Here is a 26,057-nt window from a genome sequence, read left to right as displayed (position 1 = left end):
TGAATGTTGGATGGATGTTAAATAAATAGTTGGATGGACGGATGGATGTTGGATGTTGGATGGATGTTAAATAAATAATTGGATGGACGGATGGATGTTGGATGTTGGATGGATGGATGGATGTTATATTGGTGGATGATGGATGGATGTTGGATGGATGGATGTTGGATTGGTGGATGATGGATGGATGTTGAATGTTGGATGGATGTTAAATAAATAGTTGGATGGACAGATGGATGTTGGATTGGTGAATGATGGATGGATGTTGGATGTTGGATGGATGTTAAATAAATAATTGGATGGACGGATGGATGTTGGATTGGTGGATGATGGATGGATGTTGGATGGATGTTGGATGGATGGATGTTATATTGGTGGATGATGGATGGATGTTGGATGTTGGATGGATGGATGTTATATTGGTGGATGATGGATGGATGGATGGATAGATGTTGGATGGATGGATGTTAAATAAATAGATGGATGTTGGATGGATGATAGATCGATGTTGAATGGATGGATGTTGGATGGATGGATGTTATAGATGATGGATGGATGACTGTTGAATGGACGGATGTGTTGATGCTCTTCAACATTCAAGTGAGAAACGATGGCAAAAAGAGAAACAAAATTGAGAAGGCGGAAATGACTTTTTCACGTCGTGCTCATTAAAGAGCCACTCAGTGACGGTTGTCATGTTCGGGAGTGAAAGCTTTCAAGCTGCAGGTGAGCAACACCTCAGACTGGAGATCACATCTCGTCGTGAGTACGCGCGTGTACTCACATGCATCATGCCAACGCACACACACGCGCAGCTTATACGTGTTGGCAGGAAAGATGAGTTTCTCGCTCCCTCTGTCTGTGTGTGCGTGTGCGCGTGTGTGTGTGCGTGTCTGAGGCATCCCCCCCATCACACACCGTTGAGCGTGGACTCGCTCTCTCACACTCGCTCTCTCGCACTCTCTCTCGCTCTCTCTCGCTGTGTCTGTGTGCGTGGCGTTGGTGTTTCCTGGCGTCTGATGAACGGACGCAAACGTTTGCCTTTTGATGCCTCGCTCCCAGTAAGACGCGGGCGTGACCGAGAAGGCGGGGGTTCGAGGTTGACTGACTTGATTGATCCGTCGACTTGATTCCTTGATTGGGTGATTGGCGCGGGCCGCGTGCGGATGAGCGGACGCGGCGAGCGCGCGAGTAGACGGACCCGAGCGGCAGCCGCCTCCCGCCGCGTCCCGACCTCCTTCGGAGTCGTCGCCATCCGGGGACCGACACGCCCAGCGGGGGGACCGGCACGCTCAGCGGGGGCCCGGCTGACTCCACGCGCTGCAGGTAGGCTGCATTAAATCCCGCCACCCCAACACACGCACACACGCACACGCACACGCACACGCACACACGCACGCCTGCACCTGTTGTGAGGCAAACTGCCAGCGCGAATGTGTGCAGACAAATGACAACATCTTGCATCAGCACCTCAGTTGTTCACTTTGATTAACAGAATGCGTACATATTGAGTGGGTGTCAAAATGGGGTCCCCGCAAGTCCCAATTGTCCAAAAGAAGTTGTGTTTTAAGATTTCAAAAGATTTTCGTGATTTTTTTTGTTTGTTTGTTTTTGTTTTTTTGTGGTTGTAGAACGCTGAGAAAAATCCCACATGGGGATGTAAAAGGCAAAAAAACACCAAATTGTCATTAAAAGGTGTCAGGTAGCAAAAATCTCATTTTAGTGTGTTCCTTTGTTTTAAATTGATGGTTTAGTAGAAAAGGGTAACAAATTAGCTTCTTTTGTGGAAACACGGACATGACATGCAAGCAAATGCCAAATTCTTTGCTTTTTGCAAAAAGAGGATGCAGACAACACTTTGAATCTTTTGAACCATTATTATTATGCTATCAAAACATTCCTTCTGCTTCCAAGCCAGAAGCTGAGCCGCACTGTGTTTGCTTATGGATGCAGATGCAAGCAAAAAAAAAAAAAAAAAAAGGCACATCTCAAGCTGTGTTATCCTGAAAAGGTTAAACCAATATTTTTTTATATGGGAAGTGCAATACAAATACAAATGATTATTATTATTAATATTTCTTTGAATGTGACAAAACTTCCTGTGTTGCCAGAAAGCCACAAAAAAAAAAGCGCAGCAAATATGCATTTCAGTTTAAATTGAGCATTTCTTGTATCAAAAAACGTAGCATTCATTGAAAAATAAATTGACACCATTTATGCAACTTCACTTTAACAAATGACACATTATTGCAGTTCGTTAGATTCCTTCATTCTACAAGAATATTTACCAAAGAATGCATTCAAATGATGCAGCTTGTTAGGGTGTTTTTGTGAATATTTATGTCACTCAAATACTCAATAATGACAGCTGTCATCATATTTTGAATTGTAGTTACAGCCAAAATAATATTTGACTTGATAAATAAATGTAATTGATCAACTTGTGCCACTTATGTCGCCTTGGAATGTGCCAATTGTGGACAGTCCTTAACACAGACGGTAGTAATAAGTAGTAGTCGGCTTTATTTTTTTTAATTTTTAATTTAATTAAGGCTGGAAAAGCCTTCACCAGACACTTTTCTCAGACAGATAATCATATTTTCTCACATTTCTCTATCAATGCTCAAAGATTAAAAAAATAATAATAATAGTTTCACTAACTACTATTAAAAAAAACATGCAAAATAGCATAAATAAATTTTTTATAATATTATTAATAATAATAATATTTATAATATCATTTCATTGTTTATTAGTATCTATTAATGCTTTCAATTGATTTATAATGATGATGATGACAACATTTGTTGCATTCTCCTCATTGGACGTGCGAGTCGTCGCCTCACATCGTGCACGTGCACGTGTGTGCACGTGTGTGTGTGCGTGCAGGGGGAAGATGCCGTTCCATCACGTGCGTGCGGGCCTCCTCTACCCCGACAACTACCTGAGCGGCTCCCTCACGCAAGGCGCCGAGACCTTCAAGCTCACCAGCATCTCCACCGAGGAGCTCGGAGGTCAGTCGTCCCCGTTTGTCCCGTATTGTCCCGTTTTGTCCCGCTTAGTACCCTTTGTGACTTTTTTGTGCCACGGTCACCAGTGGCTGAACATTTAGCAGCATCAGACGTTATTGATTGGATTGATTGATTGTGGGATCATTTGGCGTGACATCAGGTCCAGCAACGCGCGCACAAAAACACGCACGCAATCTGGAGCATCGTGCGTAATAGCGCAGTGCTGAGGGTGAGACCGATTTGGTATTTAGCAACAAATGCGAGCCAGGAGGAAAGAGTGCTAAGTTTGGGATCAGGTGAGCCTTCAAAATAAGACGTGCTGATACCGAGTCCCTCGACGCACAAACTGGCTAAGAGGCTAGCCGCTCGGCACCCTCGTCGGCTGACTCCCACGTCACTCACCGGGCCAGGCCCCGCCCATGAAAGCCACGCACATTCAAAGTCAAAGATATGACTGGGAAGAAAGTAAGGATGGCGACTGCTAGCTCGCTGTGGTGATTGCTCCGTTTGCAATCGGTCGTCATAAAGGCAAAATGTCCCGGGAACTGCAACGGGATTTTCAGTGGACTCTTTAGTCCACAATGTCGGTCCGCTATATGTCAAAATGCTTTTGTCATAATTATGGAGCAGGGTTACACATTTAGTTTTCGTTTTGTTTTGAGTTTTGTTTTTTTAAATGAATTAGTTTTCATTTGTTTGCGTTTTTTTGTGTGTTTTTGATTTGCGTTTGCAATTCCGTTTTTGTGTTTGCGATGACCTTTTTTGTTTTTTTAATTCGTTTAGTTTTTTGGTTTGCAGTCATGTTAAACTTTTTTTGTTTTTGCGTTTTGCACTTCAGAGCAAGTTTTGATTTTTCAAAAATGCTTTATTTTGAATTTTTATTCGTTTTTGTTTTTAATACAGTGCATTTCTTGTGTGCAAGTTTTTTTTTAAAGGTCACAGTGAGTATAGTGTAGTAAAAAAAACTCAAAAACAATTTTAAAAACGTTTAAAAAAAATTTTTTTTTTCAAATCCACAAATTAAATAATGCTTCTATAATTCGATGCCTCGTAACCTGAAGGTCATAAATCAAGTTAGGATGGTCTTGCTTTAATTTGCTGCCAACGTCAAAAGTGCATTTGGGCCTTCAAGTCTCACGGAGAAAGAACTTTTCCTCACACCAGTCAAAACCGCTTGCTGTCACGCAGTACGGACGAATGGACGACACATAGTGGCCGACCATCAGATCATCCTCGCGCCTTCCCTTCATCCGTTCTTTGTTCGGCCGGCGTTTTTGCCAAGGTCGGCCTGAAGGACGTCCCCGCCTGTGTGTTGATGTTGTGTTTTGATGTTGTGTTTTGATGTCATGCGTTGATGCGGCGCCGCTGGCAAATCCACTCGAGGGCTGCTGAAGGTTCTTCAAGGATCATCTGAGCTTGTTAATCATTCCGAGTGCACCCGCCCGCTCTATGCCCGCCTCCTCCAGGCCTTTCATCAATCACACACACACACACGCGCGCGCGTGGAGTGGCATTCGGGGGCAGCAGAAGAAGCGTGCACTCCTCCCCTTCCTGTATACAAACAAATTGGCCATTTTCTTTATCTTCCTTTCTTTGTTGGGAGCGAGCGAGTGACGCAAACGCCTCCATCCTACTTCCATCTTTCAATTGGATTCTTCTTGTTTGTTCTCACTTTGGTCTTGTCATGAACTCCTCAAAGTCTACGTGTGTGTGTGTGCGTGTGTGCGTGTGTGTGTGCGTGCGCATCAGAGATCCGCGAGGCCTTCCGTGTGCTGGACCGCGACGGGAACGGTTTCATCTCCAAGCAGGAGCTGGGAATGGCCATGCGCTCGCTCGGCTACATGCCCAGCGAGGTGGAGCTCGCCATCATCATGCAGAGGCTCGACATGGACGGTGAGGGACGTGCATGCGCCACATGCACGCATCATCATCATCATCATCATCATCATCATCATCATCATCATCAAGCGCTCCTTCATTCAACTATATTTGCTCCTGTCTGTCTTCACGAGTCTCTGATAAAAAGTATCCAGATGAATGCACGTGACTGCGATCGGATGTTTAGCGCTCGACTGCTCTCGCCTGAAGCTGCGCTCGACTGATCTGGTCTGTGCGCGCGCAGGTGACGGGCAGGTGGACTTTGAGGAGTTCATGACGATACTCGGGCCAAAGCTGCTGTCATCCGACAACAGAGAAGGTTTCCTCGGCAACACCATCGACAACATCTTTTGGCAGGTGAGCAGGATGATGACGATGATGATGATGATGATGATGATGATGATGATGATGATGACGTCGTCGTCACCAGTCGTTCCTTCTCGTCTCTCGCTGTGTGCTCCAAAATCAGTGCCCGCTTTTCAACGCAGCCTCGTTTCTCACGCACACACACCAACACACACTACCTACTTCCCGTGTACCGTGAGAACAACAAAGACTCGATTCCTCTCGGGGCCTCAGTGGAAAAAAAAAAAGTCTGCTGAGTTATAAGTTTGTTTCCTTGTGGGAGTGTGCGTGTGTGCGTGCGCGTGTGTGTTTTGCCACACAGCGATCCTTCGTGCACTTGAGGCGTCGACATGATGTTCAACGTGTGCTCGTCAACGCGCTGACGCTCGCCGTCCTGCTGCCGACTCGTCCTTGGTGGCGACGTCTTGGAAATAAGATGAAGAGCACCAGGAGGATGATGATGATGATGATGATGATGATGAAGAAAAAGCCGTGTTGTGTTGTGTTGACCTCGACATGACTGAAGATGAGGAAGAGGAAGATGCTGACGACGAGAAGAAAGCTAATCTTTGGCTAGCTTATCATGCTAGCCTAGTTTCGATAGCTAGCACGAGGGCTCGGCAAGCTCCAATTGTTAGCTCGGGCCGGCATGACGACTTCAAATGGGGTCTTTGAGATGTGCTTAGCTTAGCCTAGCTTATCTTATCTTAGCGTATTTGAGCTCGATTTAGTATGAAGGCACAGGAAGCTGACAAGATGTCACTTAAGATTCAAGCTTTTACATTTAGGCCACAATTGCATCCATGCTAATAATGCTAACGCAACAGCGTCTACAGCAAACATCTTCTCCTTGGCTGAGGTAATTACCTCCTCAAGTGTGACTTTGAGAGACAAAGTGTGCTCCTCAACGCTGCGCCCGAAGATGAATCAAACACACATACACGACACACACGCGGCAGCGTACATCGCATCTCGTTCAGTGTAAGTGACAAGCAAAGTCACCTTGCGTGTTGTGTTGTGTGTGTGTGTGCGTGTGTGTGTGCGCATGTGCGTGTGTGTGCAGTTTGACATGCAGCAGCTGTCTCTGGACGAGCTGAAGCAGGTTCTGTTTCACGCCTTCCGCGACCACCTGAGCATGAAGGACATCGAGAACATCATCATCACCGAGGAGGAGAGCCTGAACGAGACGTCGGGAAACTGCCCCGAGTACGAGGGAGGTCAGGACGCCAACTTCCGCAAAGTGTTGCCCTCTCTCGCGCGCTCTTCTTTGGCAGCACAATTCAAGTCACAGTTGTACAAACAACCTCAGAAAACGAACGAGAGGAACTGTCCAATCAAGTCAGGTCAAATATTAAAACTTGGTCTAGCCTGCCCCTGTGCAGATGCAGACCGTGTCTCGCGCCAGACTTGCACGAAGCATGAAAATAGCGCGATACCTTGATATGCTTTAGCTGCGGTTGGAATTAGCACTGAGCATGAACGCTTGCTACATTTGGCTATTTAGCTTCGGATAGCTTAGCGTCAAGGCTTCGCCGTTTGAGCGACGTTGCGAGTGAGATCGTTTGTGTCCATTCGTGCGCGGGCGTACGTTGACAAGCATCCCAACTCACAAAGGCAAACATTCACGTCGACTTGGACGCAAAGTCACCTTGGGGTTCTTCAAAGACCCTCAGGACAGTCCACGAGGCGCGATCCTCTGCGTGTCGCACCGCAGACGTTCCAATGCTGCTTTTTCTCCGGACGTTCAAAAGCGCAAACGTGACTTGAGGTTGAAAGTGTTTGATTGCCACGATCCTCCTTTCGCCTGCTTTTCAACGTGTGAAGATCGTGGGATGAGGATGACGAAGGAGAAGAAAGAAAAGTCCGAGCTCAATGTGACGGCTCATTATTTAGAAATTGTCTGCTATGAAATATTCACATTTGACTTCCGACGCTTAAAACAAAAGTGACAAGAACGACACTCAGCAAAAACTGACGACGACTCCCGACTGACAAAGTGGCACGCACGCAACAAGACAAACCACGCGACACAGATAAGAAGGAGGATGGGGGGCGGGATGCAGAAGGAGACATATTATGAGGAAACAAAATAATAAGAGATATAGAGGGACAAATAAGGAGACAAAAATGCGCCATTGAGGAAGGAGGAATGAAAGATCTCTGCGAGTTTGCAGATGAGGGAGAAGAAGAGGAATTCCACAGGCCATCCTTCCAACATTCTTTCCTTCCTTCCTTCCTTCCTTCCATTGTTCTTTCCTTCTGTCATTCTTTCCTTCCTTCCTTCCATCAATCCTTCTTTCCATCTATACTTCCTTCCTTCCTTCCTTCCTTCTACCCATCCTTCTTTCATCTTTCTTTCCTTCCTTCCTTCCATCCATCCTTCTTTCCATCTTTCCTTCCTTCCTTTCTTCCTTCCTTCTATCCATCCTTCTTTCCATCCCTTTCCTTCCTTCCTTCCTTTCATCCTTCTTTCCATCTTTCTTTCCATCTTTCTTTCCTTCATTCTACCCTTTCTTCCTTCCATCCATCCTTCTTTACACCTCTTTCTTTCCTTCCTTCATTCCTTCTTTCCATCTTTCTTTCCTTCCTTCTATCCATCCTTCTTTCCATCACTTTCCTTTCTTCCTTCCTTTCATCCTTATTTCCATCTTTCTTTCCTTCATTATTTCCTTTATTCTGTCCTTCCTTCCTTCCATCCATCCTTCTTTCCATCTTTCTTTCCTTCATTCTACCCTTTCTTCCTTCCATCCATCCTTCTTTACACCTCTTTCTTTCCTTCCTTCATTCCTTCTTTCCATCTTTCTTTCCTTCCTTCAATGCATCCTTCTTTCCATCTTTGTTCTTCCTTCCTTCTTTCCATCTTTCTTTCCTTCCTTCCTTGCTGTGGTTGTGAGGTCCGGTGGGATGCCACCCACCTCCTGCCCTTCATCTCATTTGTCTTTGGACACATTTTGACTTCTTGATGACGCTCAAATGGTCTTTCATCCAATAGCGTGGCGTGACATGCTCGCAACTAGCAAGTGTCAAATTGATTTTTGAATCAGGACAATTTGAGGAGACACTTGGACCCTTTTGCATGTCTAACGAAGATGGCGCCACACTGAATGAGTCACGTGAGTCGACATTTGACATGAAAAAGGTTTCACAAGAGAAATAACGAGCATCTGGTGCCAACAATGAACTCGTCACTATACATCGCGAGCATGGATAGACAAAGGAGACGCATTATTATTTGTGGCGAATAAATGAGCAATGTTTTCACGTGCTGATTCTTGTATGTGTCGTCAGTGCATCCCAAAAAGAAGAACCGGCAGACGTGCGTGAGGAAAAGTCTCATCTGCGCCTTCGCCATGGCCTTCATCATCAGCGTCATGCTCATCGCCGCCAACCAGATGCTGCGCAACGGCATGGAGTGAAAACGCTGCACTGTGACCTTCCCCCAAACCCTCCCAGGACCCGGCCAGAGACACCCGTGGATGCGCCCGTACGGAACCCGGCAAGTCTGTCAACTTTTCTTTCTTTGAGCTCAGGAGCAGAACGACCTCTGACGTCTCGTCTGCTTGTGTTGCTTTCACGATGGCACACTTTTACACGAACGCAACCTCAAACTGGACAATTGGGATCCTTTTATAAAACGACAAAAATATGGACACTTTGATTTGATGCTTTTTCCGGACAGAAGCCTTTAAACTGGATTTCACATTTACTGATGAAATGAAAAACAACAACAAAAATACTCATCAGGTTCTTGGAGCCATTTCTCGCCACCACCTCCTCCTCGTAGACACACGCTCTCATGGTTTCGTTCTTCAACCGTGTGCAGTCACCACACTTTAACATGTTAACACACGCATGTTTTTCCAGGTTTGTGGGGTCCGACTTGAAATTGTGAGGACTTGTGGTCCCCACAAGTTCAGACCTCTTTTTGATGGTCAAGACTTGGTTTTAGAGTTTAAGTTTGAATTTGGTTATGGTTGAGATTAGGGTAAGGAATCGGGGTAGGCAATCATTTTTGATAGTTGGGGTTAGGGGGAGGGGCTAGGAAATGAATCATCTCAATGAGATGTCCTCACGATGATACAAAGACAAGTTGGGTTGTGTGTGTGTGTGTGTGTGTGTGCGTGCGCGCGTGCGTGTGTGGTAAAAGGAGGACAGTGAAGAGTTGATGTATTTTATGCTGGTCAAAAGAAAGTTGGAGAAGAGCATCTCATTGTAATTCCGTGTGTATGCGTTTGTATGTAGGTCATCTCAGAAGTACACATGAGACGAGTCACGTGCTATTCGATGTATACACACACACACACACACACACACACACACACACACACACACGCTCTTGTGTTTGCGTTTAAGAAGCTATTGTATTGTACGCAGGCGGCGCGGGTGGTGGTGGTGGTGAAGGACTCAATAAAGATGCAAAGTTGCCCCCTGGTGGCCCATTCAAGAAGTTCAGAAAAAGTTGACTATGACATCACAGCTAGAACGCGTCAACTTGGGAAAGTTTATTTTTCACATTTTGAACGTCACATTTGTGACCCAGAATAGTAGCGACATGACTGCATAATGTTTCAATTTTTTAATAATAATATATTTACTTATTTATGTTAGCATGGAGAAGTTATTTACTGTTTTTTTTATGAGTTGATTTCAAACTAAATCAGTGGTACACCCACATGGTGATTGTAAATGAATGATAATTGAATATATAGCATGTGACCATGTGGTAGGTTCAAGCAACCAAAATTGTCCAACAATCTTTCAGGGTTGGCAGCTCCTCGCCGAGCAAGCAGCTTTTGGATTTTGAATGGACACAAATTGTGTTACAACGATCTGTGAGCACGAACACTTTGCTTGTGAACATGATCCAAAACATGCTCGGCTTGGACATTCTTGAACGCGTGCGAGGCTGCGAGAGCATGATTCATTTTGGGGCTTGTCGGCAACTCGGGATGATCTTATCGCAATGTTGCAATTTCATCCTCACGGCAGGAGTAACGTTGTGCAAAACAAAGTTGAACATCAACTCAAATGTATTCTGGTGGAGGTCAGTCTTTGGTGATGTCATGGGGGCAAATATGCAAATCATCTTTTGTGTCGCGTGACCTTACCCTTGACATGTGAGGCGATAGAAGAGAGCAATACAAGATATCAGCTCCAACTGGGCAAAAGAAAAACACCTTTATGCAATAAAGTTTTTTTTTTTTATAAGAAACTGTCTTGTTGTTGTCATCACTTCTTTGATGGGATATCCAGAATGGGGAGGTTACACGGGCCTTCGCGTCACGTTTGTTTTGCTCTTTTGAATGACATGGACTTGAAACCAGTCGGGCTGCGTCTCTCACACAATTGATTTTATTTAAGGATTATATAAATGATGCTACAAATTAAAAAGTTGCATTTGAAGTTGAGCCGTTTATTGAAAGTTGTGACGCATGTCACCAATGACAATAAATAGCATCTGTGTGTGTGTGCGTGCGTGCGTTGGAATCCAAGTGACGAATGAAATATACTCTGCCTGTTGTAGTTCCAGAATGATTTAAATGTTTTTTGTGCTAAAGAGCAGCAGAACAAGGCACACGTCCTCCAGCGGGAAGTTGTGACGTCACGCGTGTCGACGACAGGAAGTCCACCAAGCCGACACATGGTGGACCGCGGAGTTTGGCACTCAGAACTCGGTGTGAATGTAGTCCCGCTGGGGGAGAGGGGGCCCGTCGGTGGGCTTGACGAAAACACCCTCCATGGCCTTCCACAGGCTGTGCTGCCCGTGGCCGGCCATGGCGTGAACCTCCCTCTGGCCGCTGATGGGCCGCCCGTACTGCTCGCCCGTCACGGCCAACGCCGCCTCTGTAGCTTTGTGGCGCAGGCGGACGGCCTCGGCGCGCTTCCACACTGCCCCGCCGCACTCCACCGTCCACTCATCCAGGTTGTCGCCCTCGCCCTCTTCGCCGAACGCGCTCACTTCCTGTTAAGACACATACATGCGTCACTACGCAGCACAAAACAAACTTCTGTGAGGCGGTAGAAGGCGCCCCGACCTGGTTGGAGGACAGCGGCGAGCTAAAGTAATGGCTGTGCAGGTTGCGTCCCGTGTTGACGTGCGTCAGCCGAATGTTTTGACCACACTTGACGGCGTCTCCTCGAAGGCAGGCAGCGTCGCGGGTGCCGCGCACGCTCCAGTAGCTGTTGCTGTCCTCCACGCTGGTCACGCCCGTCACTGACTGCTGACCGCTTCCTGGGCACACACACGCACACATGACACGTCGAGAGGGATTTGCACCATACGCAACTTCAGCCAAACCACGCTACCACCACCCCGGACCAATGGGGCCAACCGGAACCATCCAGGACTCGCTCACTAGGGGGCAGAGGTAGGAAGCTATCAAGTACAAATTGGTCGGTACTTATGTTTCCAGGTCTTCATTACTTGTGACTTCCTCAATTTTATAAGCCATATATGCACTTTCTACTCTCTTCAGGGAAAAAAAAAAAATGTAAACAGTACTTTTTACAAGAGTCTTGTTTTGACAGACGTAAACATCTGGGTCCGGTTGTTATCATTCTAGAAAGGATCAAGTTGAACGAACTTTTGTTTAAATTTGACACTGACAATATGTCCCAAAAGCGTCAGAGCAAAAAAAAAAAAAAAGTTTGAGAAATGCGAGCCAAAGGAAACGGACACGTCATGCAATTCTTTCACACGTCAAAGGTACAAAATGAGTCAACATTGACACACAAATCCAAACTGTCATCAGAAAGTCTAACTTATTTCACGTGTTCTTCAGAACTCACAAGACTTGTGAGCACAATTTGACTTCGTGCAGCTGGTTAGATTACTGACCTGAGCCGTAGCGCACGTCATGCGAATGGAGCCTCACGTTATGTTTGACGTTTAAAAGCTTGAGCACAGAACCACAAGTGACAAACGTCAACTCCGAGCCGAGCGAGCTCCGGAACAAAATGGCCCAAAAGACAGCGAGAAAAGCGAAAAGGCGAGAAAGAAGCACACGATTGACCGAGTCCATCCTTCTTTGCGTCGCCGTCTACTGATTCTGCCTCCTTCTCTTCTTCTTCTCCTTACACGTCCACCAAACCAGCAAATGTGGATGGGATCTCACAGCGCCCCCGGTGGCGTGGAACCAAAACTGATGTCAATGCACATACAAACATAGTTACGGAGCCCCTCTGGTGCAACTGTATCAGTGCTGGGGTATGAGATTTTATTTTCCTGTTTTCTTTTTGCTCATCTGTTCCCACGGTTTACTAATCTGCATTTGACAGTTTAGTAATCTGTACCCGGTTTACTCATCTGTACCCACAGTTTAGTAATCTGTTCCCCCAGTTTACTAATCTGTGTCCACACTTGACTAATCTGGTAAATTCGTGTAAAATTTGGATACAAAAAAAAAGAAGTGTATATGAACCAGTAGGGGGCGGCAGCGTGCGGTTGAAAAGGCCAGATGTCATTTCCGGCATCCCGGAAGTCATCACGCAGTCCGCCATTTTTCTTCCAAGCGCACACAAAACCCACCGAGCAGATTTGTTCTAATTTTTCGGTACTTGTCACCGGAGCGAGCCGGACACGTAAGTCCCGTTTGCGTGCTCCTTGGTGTTGTGAAGCCCGCGGACGAGTCGTGGATGTTGGTGCTGTTGCCGCCCGCCAGATGGCGCATGTTGTTGTGCTTGGAGCCCATGCTAATGCTAATTTAGCATTGCGCGTTCGGTGTGCGAATTTCTCCCGGAGGCCTCCTTTCTGTCTCGCTTTATTTTATTTTCTCGTTTGTCTAAATGTGTCATTTGTCACCCCAACCTGAATTGTGCACATTAGCACATCTAAAGCCCCAAAACGAGCAAGATAGCTCATCGACGCTAGGGCGCTAACAAGCGGCTGCACACTGGTAAATAAGGTTGGGCGTTCTTGGTTGCTTGGTTCAAATCAGCTCAAGATTTTCAGCGGAAACATGTTAAGCTTCTAACAATGTCAATAATTGCAATGATTATTGTGTCCCAAAGCTGCGAACATGTTCGTGTGACGTCTTGTTATTGCTGTCCGCATTGCGACATCGCGATCGCTTGCCTCTTCTGCTTTGGAATAATGACGCGCCAGGAAATCTCAGATCTGTTTTTATTTGTTACACGAGATGGTTTATTACTTATTTTGACAGGTTCATGTTTTTGCCTCACATCGTCAGATATTTTCCAGTCGAATAATATTTCCACTTTAGTCAGTGAAATGGTGTTCAGATGTTTGATTGTGTACTCATTATGCCAATGTGTGTCCGCTGGCTGTGTTGTGAACACGGGGACAGGAGCCGCAGTCATGTCGGACTTCATCGAAAGCGAGGCCGAGGAGTCCGAGGAGGAGTTTGAAGAGAAAGACCTGAAGCCAAAGAAGACACAGAGGTTCATGGAGGATGAAGGTGAGACATGTCCACACTCCACAGTTGGGCTGGCATGTGCGGAACGCTCATACAACATATCCCCGTAGATGAAGAAGAAGAGGAGAACATAGAGGACCAGGACGAGCGGGGCAACTTGCGTGGGCTCATCGATGATGGTGACGAGGAGGAAGAGGAGGAGGCGGAAGGTCAAAAGAGTGCGAGTGGAGGTGGCAGCGACTCGGAGGAGGAAGTTCGGCATCGCCGCAAGAAGCGACGTAAGTTCCTTTCACTTCAGGAAAGGTTTTAAGTGGGAGAAAAGGAAAAATATCAATTATCAGTTGAACAGATTTAACCGAGGAGGGGTCAACTGTGTTGAGCTATGAGCTTCTGCGTTCTTGCCCCTTCTTGGAAGATCCTTGTAAATGCTAACATTGATTGGCCTGGTGTGACTTGCACCGCAGTGAGAATTATTTCTGCTATTTTTTATGTGTGCGTGTCACACCCTATAATTTTGTTGTCTTTTCTTTTTATTTGTCTGCCTCACTATAATGGGGTACCGCGCGATATACGTCACCACAGTTAATTAATATTCATGAGGCTAGCGAGGGGGTCAAACTCCGTGGGTCATACTAGACGGATGTCATTTTGACCCCCTTCCGGTTCAAGCTGCTGAAGTCACGTGGCTTTGCGGTCTAAAAATAGCATTCGTGCGGTGCCCCATTTGTTAGTGACAAATAGCCCAAAACTTATTAAAAGGACACCTCTTCTGCCTCTTTCCCTCTTCACAGATTACAACGACCTGGACGAGGACGACCTGGACCTGATTGAGGAAAACTTAGGTGTCAAAGTCAAGAGGAGGGTATGTTGTCTTTTTGTACCTGCTTGGCTTCTCTTCCCGGGCTGCTACTTAACTCAACCCGTGGCTGTTCTCACGCCACAGAAGAAGAAATATGACCGTGTGAAAACGCTGGACGACGACGATGATGATGAAAAGGACCTAATCGCCGACGAGATCTTTCACGGCGACGCAGACGGCGAGCTAGAAGAGGGCGAGGCCGTCCACGAGCCTCTCCAACAGGCGGACGACGACGAGGAAGGAGAGGACGAGGAGTCGGGTAAAGCGCGAGAGTCCAATTCTAATACAGACGTTCTCTGTCCTTCAGTCTGCACATTCAAGTCATGTTGTGCCCAGTGGACCGGCTAGAAAACTCTCAACCTAAAGGGCTACTAAAAATTTCCGGGAAAAATTTTCTAGTTGTTGTTAGCATCTGCAATGTCTCGTTTCTATTTAATTCCATAGATATTGATGACTTCATTGTGGATGATGATGGACAACCCATCACCAAAAAACGGGGCAAGAAATTCTCTGGATACACCGACGCGTGAGTGTTTTGCCGTTGCGTCAGAAACGAGTCAACGCGAATGATGGTTGAATGGGCGCTCTTTGCCTTCCCACAGAGCCCTGCAGGAGGCGCAGGAGATCTTTGGCGGCGACTTCGACTTTGCGGAATTTGACGCCGACGCGTACGACCAGGGCGAGGAGGAGGAAGAGGACCAGGACGAGGAGGGCTGGGACCGGCCCAAGAAACAGATTAAGAGGCGCCAGGGCCGTAAGAGCATCTTTGAGCTCTACGAGCCCAGCGAGCTGGAGAGCAGTCACATGACCGACCAGGACAACGAGATCCGTACCACCGACATGCCCGAGCGGTTCCAGGTGGAATCTGCCTTTCCTTTTTTTCTCTTGGAGACTTTTATGCTATCTCACTTTGAGGAAAAAAAAATCATGAAAAACTCAAATTTCAAACAAAAATTCCAATCATCGCAATCTTGTTTATATGGCAGCTGCGATCGATCCCCGTCAAAGCGGCCGAGGACAACGAGCTGGAGGCGGAAGCGGAGTGGATCTTCAAACACGGCTTCTCCACGCTCACCATCTCCATTCAGGTTTGTTGACGCTCCTCTCGCAAAAGCCGCCTTGCGCAGTCGACCAATGTGCGCTTGTCTACCGGCAGGAGAGCGCAGACTATTTGGAGCGCGGGACGTCGACCAACTTCAGCCGGCAAGGCCCCAGCACCACCGCCAAAATCAAAGAGGCGCTCAACTTCATGAGGAATCAACAATTTGAGGTTTGCTTGGATGTGCAGGCTCACACACACTCGTCAATATTACGTCCTAAAACACACTGATGTATAATGTGTGCTCCCTCTAGTTTTTTTTTTAATTAGCCGCAGTTGTACAGCACAAAAAAGCTTCGCATCCAGTAGGGCTAGATACATCATTATTGTATCAATATTTTGGTTTGACTTCTTTCTGTCCCCTTTCATTCCTTTTTTTTTTTTTTTAAGAATGAAATGCATTTTTTGAATTTAATCGAATTGAAATATGTACTTTTATGATGTTGATATTGTACTGTGAACTTGCTGCGCTACGTTAGCTGTTGATCGGCAGCTAAAGCACAGGTGTCAGAGTCCGGTCCTCGAGGGCCTGAGTCCTGCATGTCGGCGCCTCACTGACCCATTCAACTGAGCCTCACCCTTTAAAATCCGCACTTGTTTTTGAAAAAAAAAAAAACAGTTTCTTTTCACCGAACCCATTGTAATATCATTATCGACATATCTGGCATGAATATCCAAACATGACATTTTGTCCATATCGCCCAGCCCTAACATCTAGTGTTTTTTTTTTTCAGGTTCCCTTTATCGCATTTTACAGAAAAGAATATGTGGAACCAGAACTGAACATCAATGACCTGTGGAAGGTGTGGCAGTGGGATGAAAAGGTATCCCAGTGGCTCTCTTAAGCCTGGTTTATACTTTTTGCGTTTGCTCTTGCGTTAATGACCGGCGTACATCACGTGGTCTACGCCGGTCATTCACTTGAAGTGCCGCGTAGCTCGTGTCCGTCTCCAATTCTTGTACGCCGTAGATGGCAAGATTGCTCGTGATTGGTCCGTTTGATGGCGTACTCTGCTTTTTTCCTCTCTCTGTGTCCAGCATTTTTAATTCATGTTTTCCCTCCACCAGTGGACTCAGCTGAAGACCCGCAAGCAGAACCTGACGCGACTTTTTCGGAAGATGCAGTCCTACCAATTTGAGCAGATCTCCGCCGACCCCGACAAACCTTTGGCTGATGGGATACGCCCGCTGGACACGGCTGACATGGAGAGGTGTGTACGACGCGCATGTGCGCACGTGCGCGTGTCTGCAACCGCACTTTTCCTGATGTTTGATTGTAGTGTCTTCACGTACGTTAAACACACGTTTGCGTTGTTGCTGCAGGTTGAAGGACGTCCAGACGCTGGAAGGGCTGAGTGACGTGTACAACCACTTCCTGCTCTACTACGGCCGAGACATTCCAAAGATGCAGAATACCGCCAAGGCCAGCAAGAAGAGGCTGCGCAAGATCAAGGAAGTCACAGAAGACGGTGGGTGAGGCGTTTTCACAAGGAGGCCGTTGATATTCTGCAGAAACTTGATTTATAAGCACTTGTAGGTGAGGAGGAGGAAGTGGAGGTAGAAGAGGAGGAGGAGCAGAAGGGTCCAGACCTCAAACTGGCATCCCGCAGGGACATGTACAGCATCTGCCAGAGCGTCGGACTCGGTGCGCCTGCGTTTTGTTTTACTCCGAGATAGTTTCACCCGGAACGAACTTCATGATCTCTCCTCCGCGTCGCAGATGGCCTGGCTAAAAAGTTCGGCCTGACGCCCGAGCAGTTTGGCGAGAACCTGCGAGACAGCTACCAGCGGCACGAGACGGAGCAGTTCCCCGCTGAGCCCATGGAGCTGGCCAAAGACTATGTGTGCAGCCAGTTCCCCACCCCGGAGGCCGTCCTGGAGGGCACGCGCTACATGGTGGCCATGCAGATTGCACGCGAGCCTCTGGTGCGATATGTGCTGCGCCAGACTTTCCAGGAGAGGGCCAAGATCAACATCAAGCCCACCAAGAAGGGCAAAAAGGTCCGAGACGCTCAAGCAAGCAAGCTCACTGTAGGAAGGTCTGGCGAGTTCTCACGTCTTTTTTTTGATATCCGTCCGTGCAGGAAGTGGACGAGGCCCACTATGCATACTCCTTCAAGTACCTGAAGAACAAGGCGGTGAAGGAGCTGAACGGAGATCAGTTCCTGAAGATGTGCTTGGCTGAGGACGAAGGTCTGCTATCCATTGACATCTGCATCGACCTGATTGGAGTCAAAGGGTAGATGAAGAAAAATGCCGGCCGACGGTTCCTCGAAGGCGATCGAAATCCTCTTGACTGCCGTGAGTTGCGCTCCCCTCTCAGGTACGCAGGCGACCAGACCTACTTTGACGAGATCAAGCAGTTCTACTACCGAGATGAGTTCAGCCATCAGGTGCAGGAGTGGAACCGGCAACGCACGCTGGCCATCGAGAGGGCCCTCAAACAGTTCCTCTACCCTCAGATGGCCAAAGAGCTCAAGAGCAAGCTCACCGCCGAAGCCAAAGAGAGCATCATACGGGTACGCTGAAATTAGTTGTCGGAAGTGAACCCGCGGTGATGAAAAAGATGTACCTTTTTATTTTTTTTAATTTTTTTTTATTTTTTTATTTTTATTTATTTTTTATTTTTTTTTATTTTTTTTATTATTTTTTTTAGAAAAAAAAGAAAAAGGTTTACCTGACAAGTCTAATGACTTTCTTTTCCCCCCCGCAGTCTTCCTGCCGTCGACTGTACAACTGGTTGAAGGTGTCTCCTTACAGGCCGGACCAGCAGCTGGAGGAAGACGATGACCTGATGGACGAGAGTCAGGGCAAAGGCATCAGGGTGCTCGGCGTGGCCTACGCACCCAGCAGGTAACACGCAAGCCCCGTTTAAATCTTGAATCCACTCAACTTTGTACCGTTAATCCACATGTGCACAATATATACAACATGATTCCCCTGTGACAGAGACACGCCCGTCTTCTGCGCACTGATCAATGGTGAGGGCGAGGTGGTGGACTTCCTGCGCTTGCCCTACTTCATGAAGAGGAGGAACGCCTTCAGGGAGGACGAGCGAGAGAAAAAGGTGCGCGCCGCAACTGTCGAGATGAACGGCTGCGTTTTAGCCCCGCTCACTGGATTTGTCAATTTCAGGCCAACGACATTGAAAACCTCAAGAGGTTTTTGTCCCGCAAGAAGCCTCACGTGGTCGCTGTCGCCGGGGAAAGCCGGTAAGACTCTCTTTGTCCTCGGACTGTACTCTGAAACACACTTAAAAGTCTTTATCCAACACGGTGCCACTTAACATGTCATTTTCAACAAGATGATGAGTGATGTCATTTGCTAGTAGGAATTGTGAGCATGTGATGCGTGCAGGGATGCTCAGATGATCATGGAGGACATCAAGCGGACGATCAGCGAGCTGGAGCAGGAGTCGTCGTTGCCGTCTGTCGGTGTGGAGCTGGTTGACAACGAGCTGGCCACGCTCTACATGAACAGCAAGAAGTCCGAGGTACATTTGCAGCACCTCCCCTTCCCGGCGGCAAAGCGACTTCCCGCTTGACGCACCGCTGTGGTCCCACGCAGACGGACTTTCGGGATTACCCGCCGTTGCTGCGCCAGGCCGTGTCCATCGCCAGGAAGATCCAAGATCCTCTGGTGGAGTACGCGCAGGTCTGCAGCTCTGACGAAGACATCATCTGCCTCAAGCTGCACCCCCTGCAGGTGAGACACTGTTAGCGAGAAGGTCCAGTTTCATTCAGATCCAGAATTTGGACCGGTCCATATCTCGTGCTCTTATTTTTTTGTTTTTTGTTTTTGAAGAAGCGGTGTTAACTTTCTCATGAAAAGTCAATTTTTTGCAGAGAACCTGACAAGATGTGATAAGATCATCTGATCCGTTTTTGTCACATTACATGAACTTTTAGAGGCTTCAGTTCATGACAAATGTGCAAACTGGATCTGACCTGGATTAGACAGAATATCATATTATGTTATCGAAACAATCCAAGCCATCCAATGAAAAGTCCGCTTGGGTTTCAGGAACACGTGGTGAAGGAGGATCTGCTCTCTGCTCTCTATTGCGAGTTCATCAATCGGGTCAACGAGGTCGGCGTGGATGTGAACCGGGCTATTGCGCACCCTCACACTCAGAGTCTGGTCCAGTACGTGTGTGGTCTGGGCCCGAGGAAGGGCTCACACCTGCTCAAGGTTTGTTTTGGGGCTTCTCGGGCTTCTCTGGCCCCCCCGCTGTGTCAGCACTGACCTGCGTCCTGCTCCTTTCAACAGATCCTGAAGCAGAACAACACGCGTCTGGAGAACAGAACTCAACTGGTCACAATGTGCCACATGGGTCCAAAGGTCTTCATCAACTGTGCCGGTTTCATCAAGATCGACACGGCATCGCTCGGAGACAGGTCTGCGTGTGCGCCACATCCTCGCACCGCCAAACTCTTCTGCGCGACTCATCTCGGTTTGCTTCTTGCAGTACCGACTCCTACATCGAGGTCCTGGACGGCTCTCGCGTCCACCCGGAGACGTACGAGTGGGCTCGCAAGATGGCCGTGGACGCGCTGGAGTACGATGAGTCCGCCGAGGACGCCAACCCGGCCGGCGCCCTGGAAGAGATCTTGGAGAACCCTGAACGCCTCAAAGATCTAGACCTGGACGCTTTTGCGGAGGAGCTGGAGAGACAGGTGGGCGCGCGCTTCCCGGCCGGCCCCGCGGGCGCTCTGGGCGGTCCGCATCCTCACGTCGTCTTTTGTGTGCAGGGTTACGGCAACAAGGGCATTACGCTGTATGACATCAGAGCTGAGCTGAGCTGCAGATACAAAGACCTGCGGGTCCCCTACAGAGTCCCCAACACGGAGGAGGTCTTCAACCTGCTCACCAAGGAGACGCCAGAGACCTTCTACATTGGTGAGACGTGTTAGAAATAAATCGCTCTTACGCTAGACACTTTATTTCAGATGAATAAATAAATAAATGTCAAGTCTGATTGCATTGAAATAAAATGTTTAAAAAAAGAAGTGCAAATTGATGTTTCTTGAACGAGCACTCCTCTCCTGATGTCATGTTGTGCGTTCCAGGTAAGCTGATTACCAGCGTGGTGACCGGCATCGCTCACCGGCGCCCCCAGGGGGAGAGCTACGACCAGGCCATCCGGAATGACGCGACTGGCCTGTGGCAGTGTCCCTTCTGCCAGCAGGACAATTTCCCCGAACTCAGCGAGGTACCTGGCAGCGCTTCCGCTGACATGCCCCCAAAAAAAAATCAATGACTTCCTGTCTGATGTCACTTTCTTGTCTGCAGGTGTGGAACCACTTCGACAGCGGCTCCTGTCCGGGGCAGGCTATCGGGGTGCGGAGCAGACTGGACAACGGCGTGCAGGGATTCATTCCCACCAAGTTCCTGAGCGACAAAGTGGTGAAACACCCTGAGGAGAGGGTGAAGGTGAGACGTTTGTTTCCGCCTCCTTTTTTTGCGTCGCCTCTCTCAAAACGCGTCTCCTCTTCCAGGTGGGCATGACGGTTCACTGTCGCATCATGAAGATCGACATCGAGAAGTTCAGTGTGGACCTCACGTGTCGCACCTCCGACCTGTCGGACAAGGCCAACGAGTGGAAGCTCCCCAAGGACACCTACTATGACTTTGACGCGGAATCCGAAGATACCAAGCTGGAGGAGGAGCTGAAGAAGAAACAACAGCGCACACGTCAGTTTGGCACAAGAGTTCCTTGGGTCTTCGCCGCCCGGGCTGAGCTAACTCGCCTGCTTGCTCTCCGCAGCCTATATCAAGCGCGTCATCGCTCACCCCAACTTCCACAACATCAGCTTCAACCAGGCCGAGAAGATGATGGAGACGTTGGACCAGGGAGACCTGATCATCAGGCCAAGCAGCAAGGGCGAGAACCACCTCACCGTCACGTGGAAGGTAAGAAGAACGAGGTCGAGCTCGGCCTTGTTCTCCCCGGCACCTCACTTTTTTGCTCCCTGCAGCAAATCTCTTGACTTTTGACCAGGTGGCTGACGGCATCTACCAGCACGTGGATGTGAGAGAGGAAGGCAAAGAGAACGCCTTCAGCTTAGGACACACTCTCTGGATCAGCAATGAGGTACTGAGCTCAACTCTCATGCTGGCATCTTCTTCTGTCGTTTCCCAGCCTTGATTGTGTGACAGGACACTAAGAGAGAGCCACGTTACTTATGGGGGAAAAGGTTGCCAAAGTACGGATACTTAAATTCGGATGATCTTGTCTCACTTCGCTCACAAGTTGACCTCATTAGTAAGAAATGTGGAAACCCTTTGCTATTATTCTGTTGCGTAGCAACAAGCTTGCCAGCTACTGAATTATGTCATTGGTAAAGATGGAATAGATGAACTAAGATTTTTCATTAATATTTCCTACTTTTCCATATTTATTTGAACACACTAAAGTGAAAAAAGAAAAAAAAGTGCTCGGGAATCAGAAGATGAACTGGCATCACTGTCAAGCCAAGTTTTGGGCTGCAGGAACCTCATGACCTAAATCAGTGGTTCCCAACCAGGGGTACATGTCGTCCTACAGGTGCATGGAAACATTACATCATTTTTTTCCAAGATCAAATCACAACTGTCCAGTGTCTCATAAAAACTCAGATGACTTTTTTCTCTATTTTGATACGTATTTTTGGATTTATATTACATTATTTTCAAGGCCAAATATTTTTAATTTTTTTAAAATTTTTACAAAGCCTAAGAATCAAATGTTCACAATCAGTTGCGCTTACGTCGAACTTTTGAAGACTCATCAACACATGAGTGAAGTGGGTACTCATGGTATGACAAATAGTTTGGGAACCACTGACCTAAATAATCAATCAATCAAAGACACGGAGACTGGACCAAAGACCTTAAGCGTGAGCTTCCAATTTTGTGTTTTGCTTTCTTGACGAGTGGCTGGATTCTTGCAGGAGTTTGAAGACCTTGATGAAATCACAGCGCGCTTCATTCAACCCATGGCGTCCTTCGCTCGTGACCTGCTGAGCCACAAATACTTTCAAGAGTGTCACAGCGGAAGCAAAGAGGCAGGTTCTTCTTCATCCTCCCTTCATGTCCGCTTCTTTTGTTTCTGTTGTCTGGGGAAAAAGGCTCGCCGGAAACATGACCGGCGATGAACTCGTAATCGTCGGCTGCTCTTGTCTTGTGTTGGCAATAGAAAATGGAGGAGCTGCTGGTCAGGACCAAGAGGGAGAAGCCCACCTTCATTCCGTACTTTGTGTCTGCGTGTAAAGCTTTGCCTGGAAAGTTCCTGTTGGGGTATCAACCTCGAGGAAAACCGCGGTCAGTGACCACCTGGGCAAGGTTTTTCTCAATACGTCAACGTCACTTAGACGCCAGTCTCGCACTGTCCACAGGGTGGAGTATGTGACCATCACACCGGATGGCTTCAGGTACCGCTCGCAGATTTTTCCCTCGGTCAACGGCTTGTTCCGTTGGTTCAAGGACCACTACCAGGAGCCTGTGCCAGGTACTGAAAGAATCTCGGAATAAGCATATTGTGTTTTACTCTCAGCAAAGAACACACTTTTCTTTTTAAGTATATATTGTTGGGCTTTTTAGCCTTTAATTGACAGGACAGCTGAAGAATTGATAGGAAATTGGAGAGAGAGAGGGGATGACCTTAAAAAAAAAAGAAGTCCACCTTAAAAAAATTGGTTGACCTTAATTTAGCCAGGTAAAAGCAATGGATAACAGATTCTCATTTGCAGTAGACATGAGAGTGAAACAAAGCCAATACATATAAATGACAAACAATAGAATTATACATTGGATAGGGAAGAGTGAAAATCTGGGTATGATTGATGGCCATTGAAATTGATTATTTATTTATTTGAAGCCCCCCAAATAAAAATAAAAAAACACATTATTTCTTATATTTTACTTGAAACCGAAATTGTTTTTCAGGTTTCTCTAAGCAAGCCTGATAAGAGACCATTTGCCATTCAATGTCTTGAAAAAGAATCAACCAAAACAAAAAAATTCAGTATAGAAAAATAATAACAATAATTGTTGCGCGTGTTAGTAGACAAAAGAGGAAAAAGGTCATTCATTCAAAAAGAATATGAAGTAAAGCAAGAACAAGAGCAAGTGCTCACTACACATTCTCTCGTTAAGGAATCACGCCAACCAACAGCAACAGCAGCCGCACGCGCACGCCCGCCTCCCTCAACGCCACACCCGCCAACATCAACATCGCCGGTGAGTCTCGCCGTCTTCCTCGCCACGTCTCGTTGCCGCCCCGTCACGCCGCTTCCCCTTTCTCTCCGCAGACCTGACGCGAGCCGTCAACGCGCTCCCGCGAAACATGACCTCGCAGATGTTCAACGCCATCGCCGCCGTCACCGGCCAGGGCCAGAACCAGAACCAGAATCCCAACACCACGCCGGCCCAGTGGGGATCCAGCCAGTACGGATACGGAGGAAGCACCGGGGGAGGCGGCAGCTCCTCGGCTTACCACGTCAGTGCGCCCACCTCGTCGGTTTGTCTGCGTTTTCCCATGCATGTGTCGACTGACGCGTCCTTCCTCGCAGGTGTTCGCCACACCCCAGCAGCCAATGGCCACGCCTATGATGACACCGAGCTACTCGTATACGACGCCCAGCCAGCAAACCATGGGCACGCCACAGTACCCAGGCTCCACCCCCCAGTCCACGCACGCGCACCACAACCACCACGGCGGCCATCACGGCCACGCGTCGGGCACGCCGGCGTCATCCGTATCGTCGTCGCGAGGCCGAACGCCTCAGCAACAGCAGCCAAAGTGAGTCAAAGTTTTTGTCCTCCAGTCGGGCTCAGTGCTCGGGTAACCACCAATCACGGCTCACCTGTTTTCTGAAGCGGAGTCGTGATTGGTTGTTATCTCAGCACTGAGCAACTGAGATGCTTTGATTTTGCTGATTAACTCTTTTTCCACAAACACAATATTAATCAAAATGCCGGGTTTAGACTCGTGGGGGCACATAGAACATATTGTAAAGGTGCATGTTTTTGCAGATTTGCAAACCCTCTGGCAAAAAGCGGATTGGAAGCCAGCGATGTGCACACGCCCGGAGTGCCAAGACGTTAGTTTAGTGGTAGTTTTATTGTGCATTGCTTATCATAAATAGACCCTATCGCATTTTCCTGACGAGCTCTTACCTTTTTAACAAGAAACAAGCAAGCTGTGGGTCCCGTTTAGGTTTTTCCCACCTACTCCAATTTTAACGCCGCGCCATTATTGATCCACATTCTCCCGCGACGCTTGTTCGACTTCAGTTTTGCCTTTTTTGTCGCAGTAGACTGTGTTATCCTTTCCTGCTCGGTATTCTGACCGTGGTCGGGGATGCTGGGGAGATTTTTCCTTCTGGTCAGAGTCACCGCCGTTCCATGTCGCCAATCTTTCGGCCCAACGGTCAAACAAAAGGAGCCACCGGGAGACGGAGGGTCGCACTGCAGTATTTATTGGTTTATTATTATTTTGACACACTTTTTTTATATCCGCTGTGGCCACAGGCACGTCTTTTCCCACGGACTTCTCGAAACACTTCCGCCTTCCCGGCGCTTCCACGGAACGAAAGTGAGAGCGTGCACGTGCCTGACGGGGAGAAGCCTTAAAAGTTTCGGTCCCGAAACCCTGATCATTATTTCTATATATATATATATATATATATATAATATATGTGGGTGCAAAATATGGTTATTTTAACAGCAATTTACGTCAACATTGCGACATGCACCTTTAAATAATAGCCTTGACTGTTCTTTTAGTTTTTGCTTTTTGGCACTGCCACAATTGTCCACCAGATGGCACTAACTGTCTCTCTCTACCTCCCTCCCCCCGCAGACCAAGCAGCAGCGGAGGCATCGGGAGCTCCACGGCGGCAGTGGACTGGGGCAAGATGGCCGAACAGTGGCTGAAAGAGAAGGAGGCCGAAGGTCGGAAGAAGGCTCAAAGGATGACCCCGCGACCTTCGCCCAGCCCCATGATCGAGAGCACACCCATGTCCATTGCGGGAGACGCCACGCCCCTTTTGGACGAGATGGACCGGTAGAGTGCGTGTCCGCGTACCCTGCGACTCTGCGACCCTGCGACTCCGAGACCCCCATCCGCTACTCTGACTCACCTTCCTCCGTCGTCACGGCGTGCCGCACAGTGTTCTTTGCGTGTACAAAAATGGACCTGCAGTTAGGCGGGCCACTCCGTTGGTTTGCATCGCTTTTAGTTGGGCGGGATAGGGTATGGGGGCGGGGCCAATCAACGGTGAGAAAACACCTGCCCTCAAGATAGACGACATAGCTTCTGGCCACGCCCACCAGAAGAGCGAACCTTTGTATGGAACAAATAAAAACAATTGGGTTTTTTTTCTGTTGGAATCTTAAAACCTCCACTGTGCACGTCTTTCACACGCGTACGCCATCGCCGCTTTGATGCCGGCTCGCTGTCGTGCGCGTTAAGGTTCGACCTGAACGCCAACAATGCGCTCCGAACT

At 47.9% G+C, this 26,057-nt stretch overlaps 3 protein-coding genes across 4 annotated transcripts; 2 read left to right on the top strand and 1 right to left on the bottom strand.

The window, feature by feature from the left end:
* The first annotated feature begins 386 nt into the window (after positions 1-386).
* Positions 387-8,796, top strand: LOC147161155 (calcium-binding protein 8-like). Of its 2 annotated transcripts, XM_086098900.1 has the most exons (6): positions 396-1,326; positions 2,890-3,014; positions 4,761-4,904; positions 5,134-5,246; positions 6,298-6,451; positions 8,523-8,796. In XM_086098900.1, the coding sequence occupies exons 2-6, from the start codon at positions 2,897-2,899 to the stop codon at positions 8,648-8,650; spliced, it is 657 nt and encodes a 218-aa protein (XP_085955026.1). In that variant the 5' UTR covers positions 396-1,326; positions 2,890-2,896; the 3' UTR covers positions 8,651-8,796. The 2 variants fall into 2 exon arrangements, with proteins under 2 accessions (XP_085955025.1, XP_085955026.1); XM_086098899.1 differs by having other exon boundaries at positions 387-1,326; positions 6,298-8,669.
* Positions 8,797-10,568: 1,772 nt separating this feature from the next.
* On the bottom strand, positions 10,569-12,316 carry sdf2 (stromal cell-derived factor 2). The gene is made up of 3 exons (XM_086098901.1): positions 12,073-12,316; positions 11,270-11,466; positions 10,569-11,196 (listed from the first exon to the last, which is right to left on the bottom strand). The coding sequence occupies exons 1-3, from the start codon at positions 12,254-12,256 to the stop codon at positions 10,900-10,902; spliced, it is 678 nt and encodes a 225-aa protein (XP_085955027.1). The 5' UTR covers positions 12,257-12,316; the 3' UTR covers positions 10,569-10,899.
* A 398-nt stretch (positions 12,317-12,714) lies between these two features.
* supt6h (SPT6 homolog, histone chaperone and transcription elongation factor) lies at positions 12,715-25,932 on the top strand. Its single transcript, XM_086098521.1, has 37 exons — positions 12,715-12,815; positions 13,541-13,651; positions 13,720-13,887; positions 14,401-14,471; positions 14,553-14,727; positions 14,913-14,994; positions 15,071-15,326; positions 15,455-15,556; positions 15,625-15,738; positions 16,302-16,391; positions 16,636-16,778; positions 16,891-17,036; positions 17,105-17,212; positions 17,288-17,568; positions 17,652-17,806; positions 17,891-18,086; positions 18,281-18,420; positions 18,517-18,634; positions 18,703-18,779; positions 18,925-19,060; positions 19,135-19,272; positions 19,591-19,758; positions 19,837-19,964; positions 20,036-20,243; positions 20,319-20,466; positions 20,637-20,779; positions 20,860-21,000; positions 21,066-21,261; positions 21,335-21,480; positions 21,569-21,661; positions 22,500-22,613; positions 22,745-22,869; positions 22,944-23,056; positions 23,704-23,787; positions 23,859-24,046; positions 24,120-24,349; positions 25,412-25,932. The coding sequence occupies exons 2-37, from the start codon at positions 13,552-13,554 to the stop codon at positions 25,617-25,619; spliced, it is 5,229 nt and encodes a 1,742-aa protein (XP_085954647.1). The 5' UTR covers positions 12,715-12,815; positions 13,541-13,551; the 3' UTR covers positions 25,620-25,932.
* Positions 25,933-26,057: the final 125 nt, after the last annotated feature.

Source organism: Leptonotus elevatus, chromosome 16 (genome assembly GCF_054856555.1).
Source record: "Leptonotus elevatus isolate MCC_2025b chromosome 16, RoL_Lele_1.0, whole genome shotgun sequence".
NCBI lineage: Eukaryota > Metazoa > Chordata > Actinopteri > Syngnathiformes > Syngnathidae > Leptonotus > Leptonotus elevatus.
This window is presented reverse-complemented; position numbering and strand designations above follow the sequence as displayed.